The following is a 16,215-nucleotide window of genomic DNA, read 5'->3' on the forward strand; positions in this document are numbered from 1 at the left end:
TAATAAATATGGGAGACATTCTGAATTATATAATAATAGAAAGGGTCATTCGAGAAATAACTCTTTTCTTCTTTAAAACCAGTGAACCTATTTAATGGAAGGAAACGTTCTCTTCTCGATATTTCCCGAAGCGTCCGAAGACCGCTTAGAAGAAGAAAACGAAGATCCGTTGACAAAAAAAGAAAAGAGTATTGGAAAAGAAAAAGAAGAAGAAGAAGAAGATTTCAGAGGTTTACACTTTCGAAAATGGTGAGAACAAGATTGGCGATATCTGTTGTTCTGGTGTCTACACTTTTGTTGTTGAATGCGGAAGCCAAAAGCGCTGATCCTTATAAGGTACATTTTTTTGTTTCTTCCAATTTCATGGCTTGACTCTTGATTAGGGTTGGAGATTGTGAATTTGGGCCTGGTTGATTCCTTTTCAATTGAAGGGTTTCTCTCTGTTCGCTCTGATGGGTTCCTGATTAGGTTTTGCTTAAGTCTTTTGCCATTGTTAATTAATTTATGCAGATAAAACCTAAACGTTGTATTGTATCTTTTAGGTTCTTGGAGTATCTCGGGATGCAAAGCAGCGTGAGATCCAGAAAGCTTTCCACAAGTACGCACCTTTCTTTCTATCTAGTCACTGATTTAATTCTTAGATTTTGAGTGTATGATCAACATAAGGACTCATGTGTGGCTTGTGATTTTTTTCTTTGTAGGCTATCTTTGAAATATCACCCAGATAAAAACAAAAATAAGGGTGCTCAGGAGAAGTTTGCTGAGATTAACAATGGTGCGTTATCTAATTGTGTGTTGTTGTAGCTTTATTTCTAATGCACGTTTGAGGGCTTCTGTAAATGAATCTTTTTCTACATTATAAGATTGTTCTTGCTTTGTGGTCATGTGTTAGTGGCATAAATTGGATTTATGTTCTTATGGCTTTGAAAAGCTTTAAACTGACCCTGGCTTATGTGTAACAGCTTATGAGATCTTATCTGATGAAAAGAAGAGGAAAAACTATGATCTTTATGGAGACGAGAAAGGACAGCCTGGATTCGACTCTGGTTTTCCCGGAGGTAATGGTGGTGGGTATTCATACTCCTCAAGTGGTGGGGGTTTCAATTTTGGAGGACCAGGTGGATGGCAAAATATGGGTGGTGGAGGAGGCTCCAAATCGTTTTCTTTCTCTTTCGGTGGTCCTAGTGAGAACTCCTTTGGTTTTGGGATGGATGATATCTTTAACATGTTTTCTGGCGGTAGTTCTAAAGGAAATGATCAGTTTGGTGGCTTTGGTAGCTCATCATCCAAGTCTGAATCTAGATCAAAGAGTGGTACGGCAGCAACTATCAGAACAATAAATTCTCAGGTGTATAAGAAGGAAGTTTTGGACCAAGGGATGACTTGGCTTGTGCTTTCGTATCTTCCATCTCAAAGGGGAACTCAGTACCATGAATCGAGCATAGAGGAAGTTGCTGAGTCATTGCAAGGAGCTTTAAAGGTAATTCAATTGTCGAGTTTCTTGATTTCTGTTTTTGTGTTTCTGGTTTTAGAAGTAAAGGTTAGTATGGTTATTGTGAACATGATTAAACTCATGTTTTATGTCTCAGGTTGGGCGTATAAATTGTGAAACAGAGTCCTCTCTTTGCAAACAACTTGGCATAGTTCCTCGTAGGGCTCCAAGGTTATTTGTTTATTCATACACATCAAGTGGCAAAGCTACCTTAGCAGAATATACTGAAGAGCTTGTTACAAAGAAGGTGAAGAGCTTTTGCCAAGAACATCTGCCGAGATTCTCAAAAAGGATTGACCTGAATACATTTGATGTCTCTGCTGTTAGCTCAGAAAAGACTCCTACAGTTATGCTTCTGTCAACAAAGAAAGACACTCCAGTGATTTGGCGTGTTCTTAGTGGCTTGTACAATGGACGCTTTGTCTTCTACAACACAGAGGTTTGTTATATTTAGGCTTTAACTTCCACTTACATCTACATTACTACCGTTGTTGTTTCTGTAAATCTGCTGGTCCTAAAACTTATGGGTGATCCACGTCAACAGATTTAAGCTTCATTATGTTTACTTGAGGGAAGAGTTATTCTCTAAAGCATAGTTTTTTTCATGATCTTGTAGGTCCATGATACTTCTGATCCAAAAATTCGTAAGTTGGGGGTTGACGCGTTTCCAGCAATAGTCGGCTGGTTATCGAATGGAGAGAAGCAAGTCCTGAAAACAGGTATCACTGTGAAAAATCTGAAATCAGCTGTGCAGGAAATTGGTAAATTGCTAGAAGGATTTGAGAAAAAGAACAAGAAAGTCTCTTCTAAAAGTCAGTCCAGCCAAACAGAGAGCGAGTCTTTAGAAAGGGTACCTCTTCTCTTGAGAACAAATTTTGACTCCATTTGTGGGGAGAACATTCCTGTTTGTATCATCGGTGCCTTCAGATCTTCACATGGTAAAGAAAAGTTGCAGTCAATATTGTCCCAGGTAAGAATATTTTCTTACCTTTTCTCTATAAATTAGACCTGTAGCTTAGTATGATAGCTGAACACAATGCTAGTGAAGGAAGCGAAAAGATACTACTTGAGTTGCGTTGTTTTACTTCAAGCCGTTGCTTTTTTTGGTTCTTTGACTTGAAGATCAATAATCATGTGGCTCTATTCTTTGACCAGGTATCCCAGAAATCACTGTCTCGACGACAAGCTTCAACCACTGGTTCTCAGGATACAGTATCCTATTCGCTTGTAGACGCAGCAAAACAATCTTCGTTCTTGAGCTCACTTGACAAATCAGAGTTCAAAACTTCCGATAAACTCTTAATAGCTTACAAGCCTCGTCGAGGTAAGTTTGCTACATTCAAAGGCGATATGACAATGGAGGAAGTTGAGAAATTCGTAGCAGCTGTTCTTAATGGAGACATACAGTTCACAAAGACCAGACAGAAACCTCAGATCAAATGAGAGGTTTTTTTTTCATCAGACATTAGTTTCAGAGATGTACATCATTTTGGAGAAGAGAAGGTTCTTTTCACTTTCCTGTGTTGCAAGCTACTTTTGAAGATCAATTATTGTACTTGCAGTCTGCAGAGAAGTGTATTGACAAGAGTTCTTTTCACATAAACAGTGAATATAGTTTTATAGGGCTCTATAATTGAATTGCACATTGTATCGAGTTCTATGTAATTATTGTAATAGCATAAAATACTCTCGTTACCGAAAACCACAAAAAAAGCCAGCTGTATAGAAGAGATAGAAGACACCAAACCAGTGTAGCCAAAAATGTATACAGACGAGTGTGGTCTGCAGCATATAGTTTACACAATCTGGTCTCAAAGCTTTTGCATAAGCGAATGCAAAATGTTCCAATCTTCATGTTCACAAAGTTTTTGCCAGAGATATTAACACAGGAAGAAACCATCGAGCATACTTGAGCTTAACACACAGATGATCATGTTTAAGTCTTCCGGAGATTAATTGAGTTTGGTTCGATACTTCAAATACCAGGCAGAGTGTGATAACGCAAGCCAAGAATTAAGTAGACTCATCACATATTGAGAACCTCTCTTCTTTTCTATGCTCAAGTTGGGTTGGGTTAACCAGACAAAACCACTTAAAATCCGCGTCCGAAATTGCTTGGTCGAACCGGCCGGTTTATGGTTTTAGCTAAACCCTGTAGACAAATTAAAAGCGAGTGTTGATTTTTGAGCAAAAGAGAAACCCTGATTCATCTTCACATTGGGTCGCGAGCTCTGGTTCTGCTGTCATACTTTCGCAAATTCGATTTGCAGGTAGCTGTGTCATACACAGGTCTCATTTTCTTCCTCCTATTTTTCAAAAATTTAATCCTCTCAGTTCCATGAATCGATTAGGTTTAGTTCACTTAGTTTAGCATAGATTAAGATTAGATTCACAAGATCGGTCCATGAACTGCTTGACGAAAACTATGATTAGCATAGCATAGTCTGTCGTGTTTCATTTGTATATAATTGTATTGGGTCTCGTTTGGATTGGGAATTATACAAGATTATTGTAAGATGCAATTGATAGATTATGTCATTTTGTATCAGAAAACATTATATTTAAAAGGTCTATCAACTCTGGAGCCTTGTGGTTTTTTTGTTGTAGATGGTTCTATGCCTGTTGTTGAGAATCACATATTAAGGTAGGCCATCTTGGACATGGGAATCCAGAAACTTTTATGGGAAGTGGCAAAGAAATCATTCGCTGGAGGTATTATAGGGCTTACCATTTCAGATAGATGTTGTAGCGTTGTTCCGGTGAGAGGAGATTCCATGTCTCCTACAATGAATCCCCAGAAAAATTCTTTTTTTGGTAAGTGTCCTTTTTGCCAAAACTGGTTCAAAGTAGACTCTTGCATTTTTTGGTGGTCCATTCTTCTTTTCTTATTAGATGTTCAATTCTTGGTGCAGATGATTTTGTACTTGTGGACAAATTTTGCCTCAAGGATTATAAGTTTGCGCGTGGTGATGTTGTAGTGTTCAGGTATGTTCCTTCTAATGCTAAACCACGTTTGAGTCATCCTTTGACAAGAACTATATAATTGAGTATTAGTTGATTACATGTTAGTCTCCTGTTCATGTCTTCTCTGGCTGGTTACAGTATTCACAATGTCATTGAAACGAATCACTGTAACCGTGCAAAGAAAAGACGTACTGAACCATGAAATAAGTGCATATTTAATCAACATGGCCCTAAGAAACTGTACTTTTGATATAATTAAATGTAGTCTAAATATGATATTTTAAACTCTTTGGATTCTCGTATTGTCTTTTGCTTCAAAAGGGTCAGTTTTTTTCTGGCTCTTTTAAGGTCTCAAATCTGATTCGTAATGTTCCTCAGACATTGTGTTGTATGTGTTTTAAGTTATATATTTTGATATACATCATTGAGCTCATGACAATGAAAACTGCATCTCTCTGGCAGCTCTCCAACAAATTTTAGGGATAGATACATAAAGAGGATAGTTGGTATGCCTGGCGAATGGATAAGTAGTTCTCGGGATGTGGTCAGAGTCCCAGAAGGCCATTGTTGGGTGGAAGGAGATAACAAATATTCCAGCTTAGACTCAAGAACCTTTGGCCCTGTAAGTCCTCTGATTGCAGACCCCTCCCTTACACATAATCACATATTAATTAACATAGATTTTAAATGTAGATACTCTACAAGACTTGTCCCGTATGACTGATGTGGATAAACTTGTTTGGCAGATTCCTTTGGGTTTAATTCGAGGACGGGTCACTCGTGTAGTGTGGCCTCCTCAAAGAGTAAGCAAGATTGGTCGATAAAGCTAATTGAGAAGACGAAGAAGAAGGAGAGAATGACAAGGTATGTTTCTTCCTCTCCCAAAAGAAAACTCCCTTCTTCACTGTTGAGGAATCTTCTTTACACCAAAGAATGATTAAACAAAAAGATTGAAAGCTCGTTTTTTTCACCCTTTGTTTTTAATACAATGTAGGACTCCTTCACTGTTCACAAATTTGTCTGGTGTCTAGTCAGAATCCAAAATTCGTCAAGTTTTTTAATGAGAACTCTCAATTTTTTTTTTCTTAAAAAGTTACATCTATATTTCAGTCTCAAATCAGATTTAGTCATCACGTCTCAATGATTACAAACAATGAACACATTCTTGTAGTGGAACAAAGGTTTTTTAGCTCATAATTTTAGCCTGATCGTGGCACCGGTTAGCTAGCTGGTTCGAACACGATCAGTGAGCCTAGTCCAATCGTACAACTCGTCGGAATAAATAAACGATGTAATATACTATTGCCACGTGGTAAGTATGTGATTAAATTCCTTAATTAAATTTCCTAGAAGAATATGGGCCATCATGGGCCGTAGAACTAACTAGTATAGTAGTAGGCTAGTAGCCCCCTTGGCTCTCAATTTCGTCAATTAAATTCAATTTACTACTATATCTATAAATAAATAAATAAATATGCATGGAAAATTCGAAACCTTCCCTTTGCTCTCTCTCTCTCTCTGTCTGGCGTTTCTCCTCCTTCGGGGTAAGATCAATTCCACTTCCTGGGAAATTTTTTTTTTGTTGATTTCTCAAATTTCAATGTCGTACGAATTTTCTCTCTCGTCTTCTGGGGAATATATTTTTTTTTTCTTGGGCTGGGGAAATCTCAGGGAGATCTTCTTCTCTTTATTTTCGTTTCTCTCTCTTACTTTTTCTCCACTCGGCATCTTGCGAACTACGCAAGTTTCTTCTTACCTAGCTAGTTACTACTACTATTTCGATTTCGTTACCCTTTTTTTTCTTTTGACATTTTGATCGAAACCTTTTTTTTTTCCATCTCGAGATTAACGCTCTCCTCCCTTTTTTTTTTTTTTTTTTTTCCATTTTATACCAAATATTAAATGTTGGTTATATCGTCAAACGCAAACTATTTTCTTCTCTTTTAGATGTTCTTGTTCTAAGTTCTGAGGAAATTTCTCGGTTGTTTGTGGTTTTGGTTTCAGTGTGATTTTTTATTTCTCTGTTGTTCAGTCGATGCCCCTTTTACATATTTAATAGCCTGTTGGGATCAGAATCTTCAGTTGTTGTTTTTTGTTTTGCTTCGCGTCCTTAGATTGATTATTGTCAAGATCTGTGACGGAATTTGAGATCTGTTGTTGTTGGTATTAATTTTTCAGGTAAGGTGGGTTTGTTACGAAATGGGAAGATTATTTGTGATCAACCTCGAAGGACTGGTTTATAGCTGCAAACATTGTCAGACACATTTCGCTCTTACTAATGATCTTATCTCTAAGGTTCGTTTCTTCTAATCCTTCTTCCTTTCGATTTTTACATTTCAGTTTACTACTGCTTCCTCTTTTGCTCGCACAATTGATGTTCCTACAGTTCAACTTTGCTCTAGCTTGCTTGTTAATAATACACTTGTGTTTGTAGAATATACATGTTTTCAGAGGCTATGTTTTTGTTCTGAATATCTGATTGAACACACACAACTTACAGTTTCGTACTGATCATGGGAAATGGAAATTTTAACCATTCAGTTGCTAATAATCAATTCATGACCTGTTGATTCTTGTTTTGTAGTAGTTATTGAGTTGAACTGATCAAACACACCATGATTTGTGTCCATACTCGTGTTTCTACTGTGCGATTAATGGCTGATCAAACAGCTACCTGATTTGTGTTGTATTGTTTCCAGTCATTTCACTGCAAGCATGGAAGGGCTTATCTTTTCGACAATGTGTAAGTACAAGTACTACATCTAAGGATTTTGATATTTCTAGGAATTTATGATAAGGTTTCTTTATTTATTTGAGCAACCTCTTTTTGAATTCTTAGTGTCAATGTGACGGTTGGAGAGAAGGAGCATCGCGTCATGATGACTGGTTGGCACACTGTTGCTGACATCTTCTGTGTTAGCTGTGGCTCTCTTGTCGGCTGGAAATACGTACAAGACTCCAAAACTCATACTTGTCAACAACTTTCTTTCTTTGTGATTGTTTCTTTGATCCCTAACTCTCTCATTTTCTCCCTCAGGAAATTGCATACGAGAAGTCTCAGAAGTACAAGGAAGGAAAATTCATCATTGAAAGGTTCTTATCTTTCAACATTTAACTTCTTAGTTTCTTATCAATGACCAAAGAAAACCATCACAAACATGGATTCAAGTGACTTGGTTTAATGTGGATGTTGGTGTAACGAATATGGCCAGGTTTAAGGTGCTTGGACCCGATGGAGGTGGATACGACGTGGACGAGGACGAGCCTATGATCGGAAGCGACGAAGAATAAGCAAATGGATTCTCTTTTAATTTTGCGGCCCCATGGGAACTACTTGGCTAGTGGTCATTCCCTTCTTATAGACTATCGGTGACCAGCAAACTCGCTGGGAAAAAAATCGACATTTTTTCGGGTAAGCGTACAAAAGAAACCAAATATTCATATTAATATAAAGAAAGCTAAAATAGTTTTTATAAAATTTGAAACTTGATATTACAAATACATATCAAGTTTATAATCGTTTTAAGAAAATCGTTTTGTGCGATTAGAGTTAACTGATATGATATGTCTAACTAGGGCTGGGCAAAATAACCGACCGAAACCGAATCGAAAAAAACCAAACCGAACCGAACCGAAATTCTTCAAATACCCGAATGGTTAGTAAAAATCTATATCCAAACTAACCGAAACCGAACCGAACCGAACCGACAATTAAATGGTTAACCAAAATATCCGAAAACCTAGAAGATATCAAATATTATATACTTAATATTATGCAAACTATAAAATAAACTTAAAATATAAATTATTTCTAGATTCAAAACAATTAAATATTTTAAATAATCAATATATGTAAATGTTATTATTTTGAATTTACAAAGTTAAATACTATTTTGTAAAATTGAATCAATATTTTTCCCTTTTTTGTATTTTTGTTATTATATATTTGGTTAATTTTGGTTATATTCGGTTAGTTTTGGTTATATTTGGTTTATTTGGTTAATGTTAATATAATTTATGTTAGTTATGGTTATTTATTTAAATAACCAAACCGAAACCGAACCGAAAGAAACCGAACCGAACCGAACCGAAATTTTAAAAATATCCAAATGGTTATTATATTACTATATCCAAAATAACCGAAACCGAATACAACCGAACCGAAACCGAATGGTTAACCGAATGCCCAGACCTATGTCTAACAACACATACATCTCCAAATAAAACACAACAATTTTACCATATGCATATTTTTAAATTTTTACTTTCATATCATCTCCTCGTAACAAGATACATATATATAAGAATAAACACTAATGAAAGATAGAGCTTTTCTAGCCATTTATCCTAAATATATATTCTGAAATCCTAATTAGTAATTACCAGAAGTTACTTCCACCGGTGGTTCTCTGCAATGCTTTTTACTGTCCTACCTACTTCTACACTTGGATTCAATTTTCACCGCATCTAATGTGAGTGGGAGATAAAAATGTACGAGTGTATTCTTAATTAATTTTTCAAATTTAGCCAGACCGTTACAACAGTTTTAAACTTTAAACCATCATCTAACCATAATAACTTTTTTGGAACACAAGTGGCTTTTTTCGTAATTAATTAGCATGTTCATGGGTAAAGACTGCACACGTGTCTCGTGAGCTTTTTCTTAGATCCTCTGCGTTTTGAACCCGATGCTTCGTGTTCTGTTCAAACTTTCAAAAACTATATTCAATTATTTAAGAGGATAAAAACAAGAGATAGTATATGGTACGACCAAGAGTTGTCTGGTTTGAAATCGGAATACATTAAAATAAAACATCTCGTCGAGAGAAGAATAGAACATCTACCCCACTCTCTTCCCTTGTTGTTCTTCTTCTTCAACTCTTTGAATCAATTTATAAAAAAAAAAAACCGTTTGGGTCCTTGTCCTTTGTTCTCTAGTGACTCTTATTATCCTCCTTGATGGCTGTTCAAGCTCTCTCAAGGGTCCCTTTAGTGTGGTGATCTGTTCCAGATCTGATTGATCCCATTCTTTTTTTTTTTTTTTTATCTGGAGACTTTTGTTGTTGTTATTGTTGTGCAAGTTCGGACACGAGACCCAGAAAGCCTTTCAATCTCAGGTTTCAAATATGTTGACTCACGACAGAGACGAAGAACTCTCTCTGTTCCTTGAGATGCGTCGTCGCGAGAAAGAACACAGAGCTGATTCTCTTTTAACAGGTCCGTTTACTATATATCTTTATGTATACTTATTTGTGTGTGTCTTGGCAATGGTGTTTGAATTTGCTTCTGTCTATTCTAGGATCTGATAATGTTAGTAGTATCAATGAAACGTTGAAGGCTGCTGCGGCAGCGGCGCTCTCTGGTGTCTCAGAAACGGCTTCGTCTCAACGTTATCCTCTCCGGAGAACCGCCGCCGAGAACTTCTTGTATTCTGAGAATGAGAAGTCTGATTACGATTGGTAATGTTTCCATATTTGTGTTCCTTTTTCTAAAATATCTATATCATAAAACTGAAAGGAAAATTCCAAAGTTTTTTTTTTTTGTGCGCATTCCAAAACTAGAACAACTAAATCCCAATTTGGGACTATACTTCTATTGATTGAGTTTGTTCAATTACATAGAGAGACAGTTATTTTTCATGATTTCTTGTTGTACATCACCTGAGCTTAGTGCTAGAGTGTAATCAAATGTCTCCTTCTTCCATAGATCATTGGTCTGATGTTCTTTCTCGATGTTCTTGTCTCTTGTTCAGGCTTCTTACTCCGCCAGGCACACCACAGTTCGAGAAAGAGTCGCATAGAAGCGTAATGAATCAGCTCGATGCTCCCACTTCTCGCCCCACGGCTCTTAAATCTCGGGTATGAACCTTAATATGTCTCTGGTCCAAGCTTACGTTTTTCTTTGTCATTATAAGCATTGAAGTTCTTGTTGGGTTCTGTTTCCGTAGTTAGGGAACTGCCGTGAAGAGATCGTCTCAGTGAACAATAATAAGCCCCAAACGAGCTCTTCTTCTGTAGCTGGACTCAGGCGACCATCATCCTCAGGTAGCTCAAGGTCAGCGAGTAGACCTTCCACACCGACAAGAAGGTCTATAACTCCAACCACCTCTACAACAAGGCCTGTGACCACCAAAGCTTCAACCTCTAGATCCTCAACACCCACCTCACGTGCCACCTTAACTGCTGCACGTGCTACTACCTCCATGACGGCGTCGCGAACCACTACCTCGTCGGCTCCACGAACCACTACCTCGTCGGCTACACGAACCACTACCACGTCTACCGGTTCAGCGAGATCAGCTACTCCAACTCGGTCTAATACTAATACTCGGCCATCTTCTGCACCTTCTAAAAAACCAGTATCAAGGCCAGCCACACCAACCCGCAGGCCTTCAACCCCGACTGGTCCATCAATAGTTTCGAGTAAGGCTCCGTCCCGAGGGACTTCTCCTTCTCCTACTGTTAATTCTTCCAGGCCATGGAAACCTCCGGAGATGCCTGGTTTCTCTTTAGAAGCCCCACCGAATCTGAGGACGACTTTATCAGACCGGCCGGTCTCAGCTTCAAGAGGCAGACCTGGAGTCGCCTCAGCACCAGGTTCAAGATCGGGTTCCATAGAACGCGGAGGAGGTCCCACCAGTGGCAGCGTCAGTCATGCAAGAAGGCAATCTTGTTCGCCGTCCAGAGGTCGGGCTCCTATAGGGAACACCAACGGGAGTGTAACAGGTGTGCGTGGGCGAGCTAAGGCAGCAAACAACAGCGGAAGTGATAGCTTGAGCCCAGTGGCTATGGGTAATAAAATGGTTGAGAGAGTGGTGAACATGAGGAAACTAGGTCCACCGCGGCTAACTGAGAGTGGCGGTCGAGGAACCGGGAAATCTAACTCCGCTTTTAACAGCCTTGGTTATGGGAGAAACCTCTCCAAGAGCTCAATCGATATGGCCTTAAGACATATGGTATGTTCGCGTCTTACAATAAATATTGGTCATGTTTTCGGTAATAATAGTGTTAACCTTTTGTATTTCGTGTGTAGGATATAAGACGAGGCATGACGGGAAATCTCCGACCGCTTGTGACGAAAGTTCCGGCATCATCAATGTACAGTGTGAGAAGTCGGCCGGCTAGTGTCTCAAGCTCGCCGATGGCCACAAGCAGCACCGTGAGCTCATCTGAACCGAGTGTTGACAACATCAACATTCTATGCTTAGACGGGAACGAAGCTGAAAATGATGATCTTCTCAGTGAGAGAAGCTATGCTTCTCCACGAGATCAGTTCCCCAAGTTCACATCTTGACCCATGTTATTATATATCCTATGTTCTTGTTTTTGTTCTAACACTTTGAAACTACGTGTTTCTAAGTGATCCGTTAAATTTAAGAAACTCAGGTATCAGATGTCTTTTTTCCTTCATAAAATGTTTTTGCAGAAAACAACTGCTAAAGGGTGTGTCTGGATTTTAAACCTTAAGCTTTTAAAACCATGTTCACGATTATAGAATGTTCACAACTGCTATAGAAACAAGTGAGAATCGAGAAACAAAATAGAGCAAGGAAGTAAGGAAAAACAGAGCATATATAGGAGAAACGGGACACGATTTAACCCCACAGTTGAACTTTGATCCTTGACTTTCCTTGGCACATTCACCTTGTTCATTGACTCGCTCTATTTAGCCTTTTGCATTTGAATATTGCACTTCAAATAAAAACAACCGGAGGCATGATAGAGTGTTTCACAGACCCAGTCCTTTTTTCAAAGCTACTTTGTTCTAGAAGGTGTATATAATAAACATGTGCATAACTTCATTAACTTGTCTCGTTAGGTTTATGTTAGAGTCAATTTACATGATGACAAGTCGTTGTGACTTGTGAGGATTTGGATTTGGATTTGGGTTTAGGTGAATCGTCTTCACGTTCAGATAGGAAAAGATCAGACCTTACGTGTAAGTCGCGTGACCAATGAAGTAGTTACATGCCACAACTTCACCGAAATCGTATACTTTAATACTAAAAGTTGTATAACAGCTGACTGTGAATCTAGTAGTAAAGATAGTATGAAATTATATGGTCAACAACGTGGAATATTTCAATTTTGCATTTGTGTGTGGGTGCACACATAAAAGAATAATGGCGCGTTCCGTGGAATGACGATGATGTCATTTGCTACCAATCGTAAAGTCAATTTCAGACTGAAATCGACAACAAATATTATTAAAAAAATAAACACGTAAAAGTTAAATAAAAAAGCTAAATACTTATGTTTTGGATCTTTCTCTTTAGGGATGATTTAATAACAGCGTAACGATGATGTCAAGTTAATGGTAATTTGATGACGTCTTTTCTTTGTTTTTTATTTTTCCAAAAGAAAAAAAAACGTAAATGCACTGTACTAGACTGGCGAGTGCTTCTGCTTGGTCAAATAAATGTGTGCCGTGTAGTTTGGTTTGGTAATATCAAAAGAAACTTTATTAGTTAAATTACTTTATCAGCTGCCACAAGCGGGAAGGAGGGAGAACAAAAAAGAGATATCTCAGAAAGCAAAACCAATCAATCAATAAAAAGTCTCGTCGTCGTCGTCGTGTGAAAAATAACATTAAAAATAATTTAAAATTTAGTCTCGTCGTGTACCTGTCACTGTCCTTTATAGCAGCAGCCAACAAATTAAATACGAGAAACAATTTGATTTTACACTTTTTTTTTTTTTTTTTTTTTTTTTTGGCGTCTTAACTGTTCTGTTCATATAGTTTCTGGGTTTCTGGCGTCTTTACTTATCTTCTTCTTCTTCTTCTATACAATATCATCGTTATTATTACCTTCCAGATTCAGTTTTTTTTTGAGGAGACAGGTCAAAATTTGAGGTTCTTTATTTCTTTGGTTGGGTTTTGATTTTGAGTTTCTTTATGTGAAATATTCCTCTGTTTTTTTCGGAGGATTTTTTTTTTTGTGTCTGTGTTTGTTGTGATGCGTTGTAATTGCTTTGGAATTCTTGATAAGTGCAAACGAAGTGACCGTCTTGGACACAGAGAAGCTGAAGGTATACTACTACTGTACAACGATTTGATGAATGTTCACCTTAATTTTTAGGGTTTTGAATTTTGATCTCAAATTAGGTTTCGTTTTGGCTTTGGCTTCCTTGTGCAAGTTATTTTTATCTGTGATCATTACTCTGATACATAGAATCTGTAGAATTCGACAATGGTTGACCAATTCAATTTAGTCACTTTCTTTGATTTCGTTTGCTTTGATTAGAATAACATAGAACATGCCAACATGGATACTGAAACTAAATTTGATTCCTCTCTCTTTTTTTGGAATGATCAGAGATTTGCACCGACAATGTGAGGGTCTTTTCTTATAATTCGTTAAGATCAGCCACAGATGGTTTTCATCCAACCAACAGAATCGGAGGTGGTGGCTATGGAGTTGTCTTCAAGGTTGATAAAATTTGATGATCTTCTCTTTACATTTTCCTTATAAAAATGTTTGATATATAATGAAAACGGTTTTGAATCTTGTAGGGAGTTTTGAGAGATGGCACACAAGTAGCTGTGAAATCATTATCAGCAGAATCTAAACAAGGGACACGCGAGTTCTTGACCGAGATTAACTTGATTTCCAACATTCATCATCCTAACCTTGTTAACCTCATTGGCTGCTGCATTGAAGGGAACAATCGGATTCTTGTCTATGAGTATCTTGAGAACAACAGTCTTGCTAGTGCTTTGCTTGGTATAATAACTTTTTGTTACAAAACACAATCACATTCTTGTCTACCAAGTCCTATTCTAGTCCTGTTTTTCTGATTTTGTTTGAGTGTGAGTGAGTTTTGTAGGTTCAAGGAGTAAATATGTAGCGCTTGATTGGTCTAAACGAGCTGCCATTTGCGTTGGGACGGCTTCAGGTTTAGCTTACCTTCACGAGGAAGTCGAACCTCAGGTTGTTCATCGTGACATCAAGGCCAGTAATATCTTACTAGACGGAAACTTTTCTCCCAAGATTGGAGATTTTGGGTTGGCTAAGCTTTTTCCAGACAATGTCACTCATGTCAGTACCCGAGTCGCTGGAACAGTGTAAGTATCCTTCTATAAACATAATCGCTTTTTTTTTACCTTTTCCTCTACGGATACATTTCAGCTGATGAGACTGAGATTACAGAGGATACTTGGCCCCAGAATATGCACTTCTTGGTCAACTGACGAAAAAAGCAGACGTTTATAGCTTCGGGATACTTGTCCTGGAGGTCATAAGTGGTAGTAGTAGCAGCAGAGCCGCCTTTGGAGAGGAGTACATGATTCTCATTGAATGGGTAAAGAACTAAATGATCTCATACCTAAACACACAACATATACCTCTATGTTTGTTTTAGTGTTTACAAGTCAATAATCATACATTTTCAAAATGTAAATGCAAACGTTGTGGTTTCTTTTGAGCATCCAATTAGATAAACCAACCACAATTAACAGGGGACTATACATTTTCTGTGTGTTTTGGCAGGTGTGGAAGCTGAGAGAAGAAGGGAGGCTACTAGAGTGTGTGGATCCGAATCTAACCAAGTTCCCAGGAGATGAAGTGACCCGGTTCATCAAAGTGGCTCTTTTCTGCACTCAAGCCACTGCGCAGAAGAGACCAAACATGAAGCAAGTGTTGGAGATGCTTTGCAGGAAAGAGCTTCACCTCAACGAGGATGCCTTAACGGAGCCTGGTGTCTACAGAGGTGTCAACAAGGGACGCAACCACCGTGGCATCGGTCTTGTAGGCGGCAGTTCACAGGAGAGCTCGTCAACGCAACGACACAAAGGGAAAAGCTCAGCCAATCCTCAAGGGTCGACGTCTACGTCTAATATTTCTTTTCAGAGCATCACAGAGATGGCTCCTAGATGATTTTTTTCTGTTAATAGAGGTCAATTATATTCTTGAGGATACTAATTAGTTTCTTATGTATTAACATCTTTCTATATATGTATAGTAAATCAAATGTCATGAGACAAAATGTTAATAGCTCAGTATAATAATATGATGATATCATCGTCTTAGTCAGATTTTAATTGCTTTGATTGCAATAAGTTGTAACTTCGAACTGATGGATGATCAATAGAACCAGAGAACGCAAACACAGACAAAAAGAAGAACACAACGAATCTATAATCTCTGTAAATTAAGGTCTAGTCCCACCAATTCACTATAGTGTTCTTAGAGAGTTGTAAAACTTGATAACTTATCCTATCGTAACGTATACACAAACAGAATTAAGTTATAGCGACTTACAAACTCAGTTTGCTCTTTCCAACCAACTGTTTTGGCTTGTCTCCTTCACTTTCAAATGAAACATTTCTTCAAAATTTCGAATGAAGCATCTAGAAGTAAACCAAAAAAAAAGAAGCTCAAGAATGTATGTGTATATATAATGCTTAATGAGTACTTCCAATAGCTTATTATGAATCAGAAACACCAAATATGCTCATCTGGTCAATTTGCAGTTGTCTGACATTTCCCTATGTGTCAGAGGGCCAGGAATTTTTAATAATGATTGGCATGATTTGCAACATTCTTAAACAGAATGATTGATACTTACTGTATTAACTTAACTTTATTTTTATTTTTGTCAACTGAAACTTATTAACTTACTAACCATCGCCAATAATGAGACAAGTACAGTAGTATAATACTGGGAAAAAGATTTGTATGCACCTAACTATGCTTTCAATCGTCAAAGTCAAGATGCTTCCATAGTTATGACAAGTTGTGCTAACGAACAAAAAAAAAT

The 16,215-nt window shown here is 37.7% G+C and overlaps 5 protein-coding genes across 12 annotated transcripts; all 5 read left to right on the top strand.

The window, feature by feature from the left end:
- Positions 1–106: 106 nt before the first annotated feature.
- Positions 107–3,356, top strand: LOC104745056 (dnaJ protein ERDJ3A). The gene is made up of 7 exons (XM_010466221.3): positions 107–336; positions 543–598; positions 702–775; positions 963–1,480; positions 1,590–1,931; positions 2,109–2,462; positions 2,648–3,356. Exons 1-7 carry the CDS (start codon positions 247–249, stop codon positions 2,933–2,935), a joined length of 1,722 nt encoding a protein of 573 aa, XP_010464523.1. The 5' UTR covers positions 107–246; the 3' UTR covers positions 2,936–3,356.
- A 281-nt stretch (positions 3,357–3,637) lies between these two features.
- Positions 3,638–5,548, top strand: LOC104745060 (uncharacterized). Of its 4 annotated transcripts, none has more exons than XM_087488038.1 (6): positions 3,638–3,762; positions 4,100–4,306; positions 4,405–4,477; positions 4,919–5,078; positions 5,203–5,320; positions 5,451–5,548. In XM_087488038.1, exons 2-5 carry the CDS (start codon positions 4,153–4,155, stop codon positions 5,278–5,280), a joined length of 465 nt encoding a protein of 154 aa, XP_087344164.1. In that variant the 5' UTR covers positions 3,638–3,762; positions 4,100–4,152; the 3' UTR covers positions 5,281–5,320; positions 5,451–5,548. The 4 variants fall into 4 exon arrangements, with proteins under 4 accessions (XP_087344164.1, XP_087344162.1, XP_087344163.1 ...); XM_087488037.1 differs by having other exon boundaries at positions 3,663–3,781; XM_087488036.1 differs by having other exon boundaries at positions 5,203–5,548.
- A 370-nt stretch (positions 5,549–5,918) lies between these two features.
- On the top strand, positions 5,919–7,987 carry LOC104748071 (protein yippee-like At3g08990). The gene is made up of 6 exons (XM_019237365.2): positions 5,919–6,000; positions 6,635–6,751; positions 7,156–7,199; positions 7,296–7,404; positions 7,494–7,549; positions 7,669–7,987. The coding sequence occupies exons 1-6, from the start codon at positions 5,935–5,937 to the stop codon at positions 7,745–7,747; spliced, it is 471 nt and encodes a 156-aa protein (XP_019092910.1). The 5' UTR covers positions 5,919–5,934; the 3' UTR covers positions 7,748–7,987.
- Positions 7,731–11,947, top strand: LOC104745058 (uncharacterized). 5 transcript variants are annotated; one of them, XM_019237364.2, is made up of 6 exons: positions 7,731–7,868; positions 9,574–9,673; positions 9,756–9,915; positions 10,209–10,314; positions 10,404–11,411; positions 11,489–11,947. In XM_019237364.2, the coding sequence occupies exons 2-6, from the start codon at positions 9,583–9,585 to the stop codon at positions 11,747–11,749; spliced, it is 1,626 nt and encodes a 541-aa protein (XP_019092909.1). In that variant the 5' UTR covers positions 7,731–7,868; positions 9,574–9,582; the 3' UTR covers positions 11,750–11,947. The 5 variants fall into 5 exon arrangements, with proteins under 5 accessions (XP_019092909.1, XP_010464524.1, XP_010464525.1 ...); XM_010466222.2 differs by having other exon boundaries at positions 7,733–7,868; positions 9,510–9,673; XM_010466223.3 differs by having other exon boundaries at positions 7,735–7,868; positions 9,538–9,673.
- A 1,004-nt stretch (positions 11,948–12,951) lies between these two features.
- Positions 12,952–15,488, top strand: LOC104745061 (putative serine/threonine-protein kinase). The gene is made up of 6 exons (XM_010466231.2): positions 12,952–13,485; positions 13,773–13,885; positions 13,970–14,180; positions 14,284–14,521; positions 14,607–14,757; positions 14,946–15,488. Exons 1-6 carry the CDS (start codon positions 13,413–13,415, stop codon positions 15,330–15,332), a joined length of 1,173 nt encoding a protein of 390 aa, XP_010464533.1. The 5' UTR covers positions 12,952–13,412; the 3' UTR covers positions 15,333–15,488.
- Positions 15,489–16,215: the final 727 nt, after the last annotated feature.

This window comes from Camelina sativa, chromosome 15, assembly GCF_030686135.1.
Source record: "Camelina sativa cultivar CO46 ecotype springtype chromosome 15, ASM3068613v1".
In the NCBI taxonomy this organism is placed as follows: Eukaryota; Viridiplantae; Streptophyta; class Magnoliopsida; order Brassicales; family Brassicaceae; genus Camelina; species Camelina sativa.

Bases quoted from the DNA above. Each gene is read 5' to 3' on its own strand.
- LOC104745056 (XM_010466221.3), top strand. From the start codon at position 247: ATGGTGAGAACAAGATTGGCGATATCTGTTGTTCTGGTGTCTACACTT. The intron at 337-542 runs GTACATTTTTTT...TGTATCTTTTAG, and splicing joins AAAGCGCTGATCCTTATAAG to GTTCTTGGAGTATCTCGGGA. The intron at 1,481-1,589 runs GTAATTCAATTG...TTTATGTCTCAG, and splicing joins CATTGCAAGGAGCTTTAAAG to GTTGGGCGTATAAATTGTGA.
- LOC104745060 (XM_087488036.1), top strand. From the start codon at position 4,153: ATGGGAATCCAGAAACTTTTATGGGAAGTGGCAAAGAAATCATTCGCT. The intron at 4,307-4,404 runs GTAAGTGTCCTT...TTCTTGGTGCAG, and splicing joins CCAGAAAAATTCTTTTTTTG to ATGATTTTGTACTTGTGGAC. The intron at 5,079-5,202 runs GTAAGTCCTCTG...CTTGTTTGGCAG, and splicing joins ACTCAAGAACCTTTGGCCCT to ATTCCTTTGGGTTTAATTCG.
- LOC104748071 (XM_019237365.2), top strand. From the start codon at position 5,935: ATGGAAAATTCGAAACCTTCCCTTTGCTCTCTCTCTCTCTCTGTCTGG. The intron at 6,752-7,155 runs GTTCGTTTCTTC...TATTGTTTCCAG, and splicing joins CTAATGATCTTATCTCTAAG to TCATTTCACTGCAAGCATGG. The intron at 7,405-7,493 runs GTACAAGACTCC...TTTCTCCCTCAG, and splicing joins CTCTTGTCGGCTGGAAATAC to GAAATTGCATACGAGAAGTC.
- LOC104745058 (XM_019237364.2), top strand. From the start codon at position 9,583: ATGTTGACTCACGACAGAGACGAAGAACTCTCTCTGTTCCTTGAGATG. The intron at 10,315-10,403 runs GTATGAACCTTA...CTGTTTCCGTAG, and splicing joins CCACGGCTCTTAAATCTCGG to TTAGGGAACTGCCGTGAAGA. The intron at 11,412-11,488 runs GTATGTTCGCGT...TTTCGTGTGTAG, and splicing joins ATATGGCCTTAAGACATATG to GATATAAGACGAGGCATGAC.
- LOC104745061 (XM_010466231.2), top strand. From the start codon at position 13,413: ATGCGTTGTAATTGCTTTGGAATTCTTGATAAGTGCAAACGAAGTGAC. The intron at 14,181-14,283 runs GTATAATAACTT...TGAGTTTTGTAG, and splicing joins TCTTGCTAGTGCTTTGCTTG to GTTCAAGGAGTAAATATGTA. The intron at 14,522-14,606 runs GTAAGTATCCTT...CTGAGATTACAG, and splicing joins ACCCGAGTCGCTGGAACAGT to AGGATACTTGGCCCCAGAAT.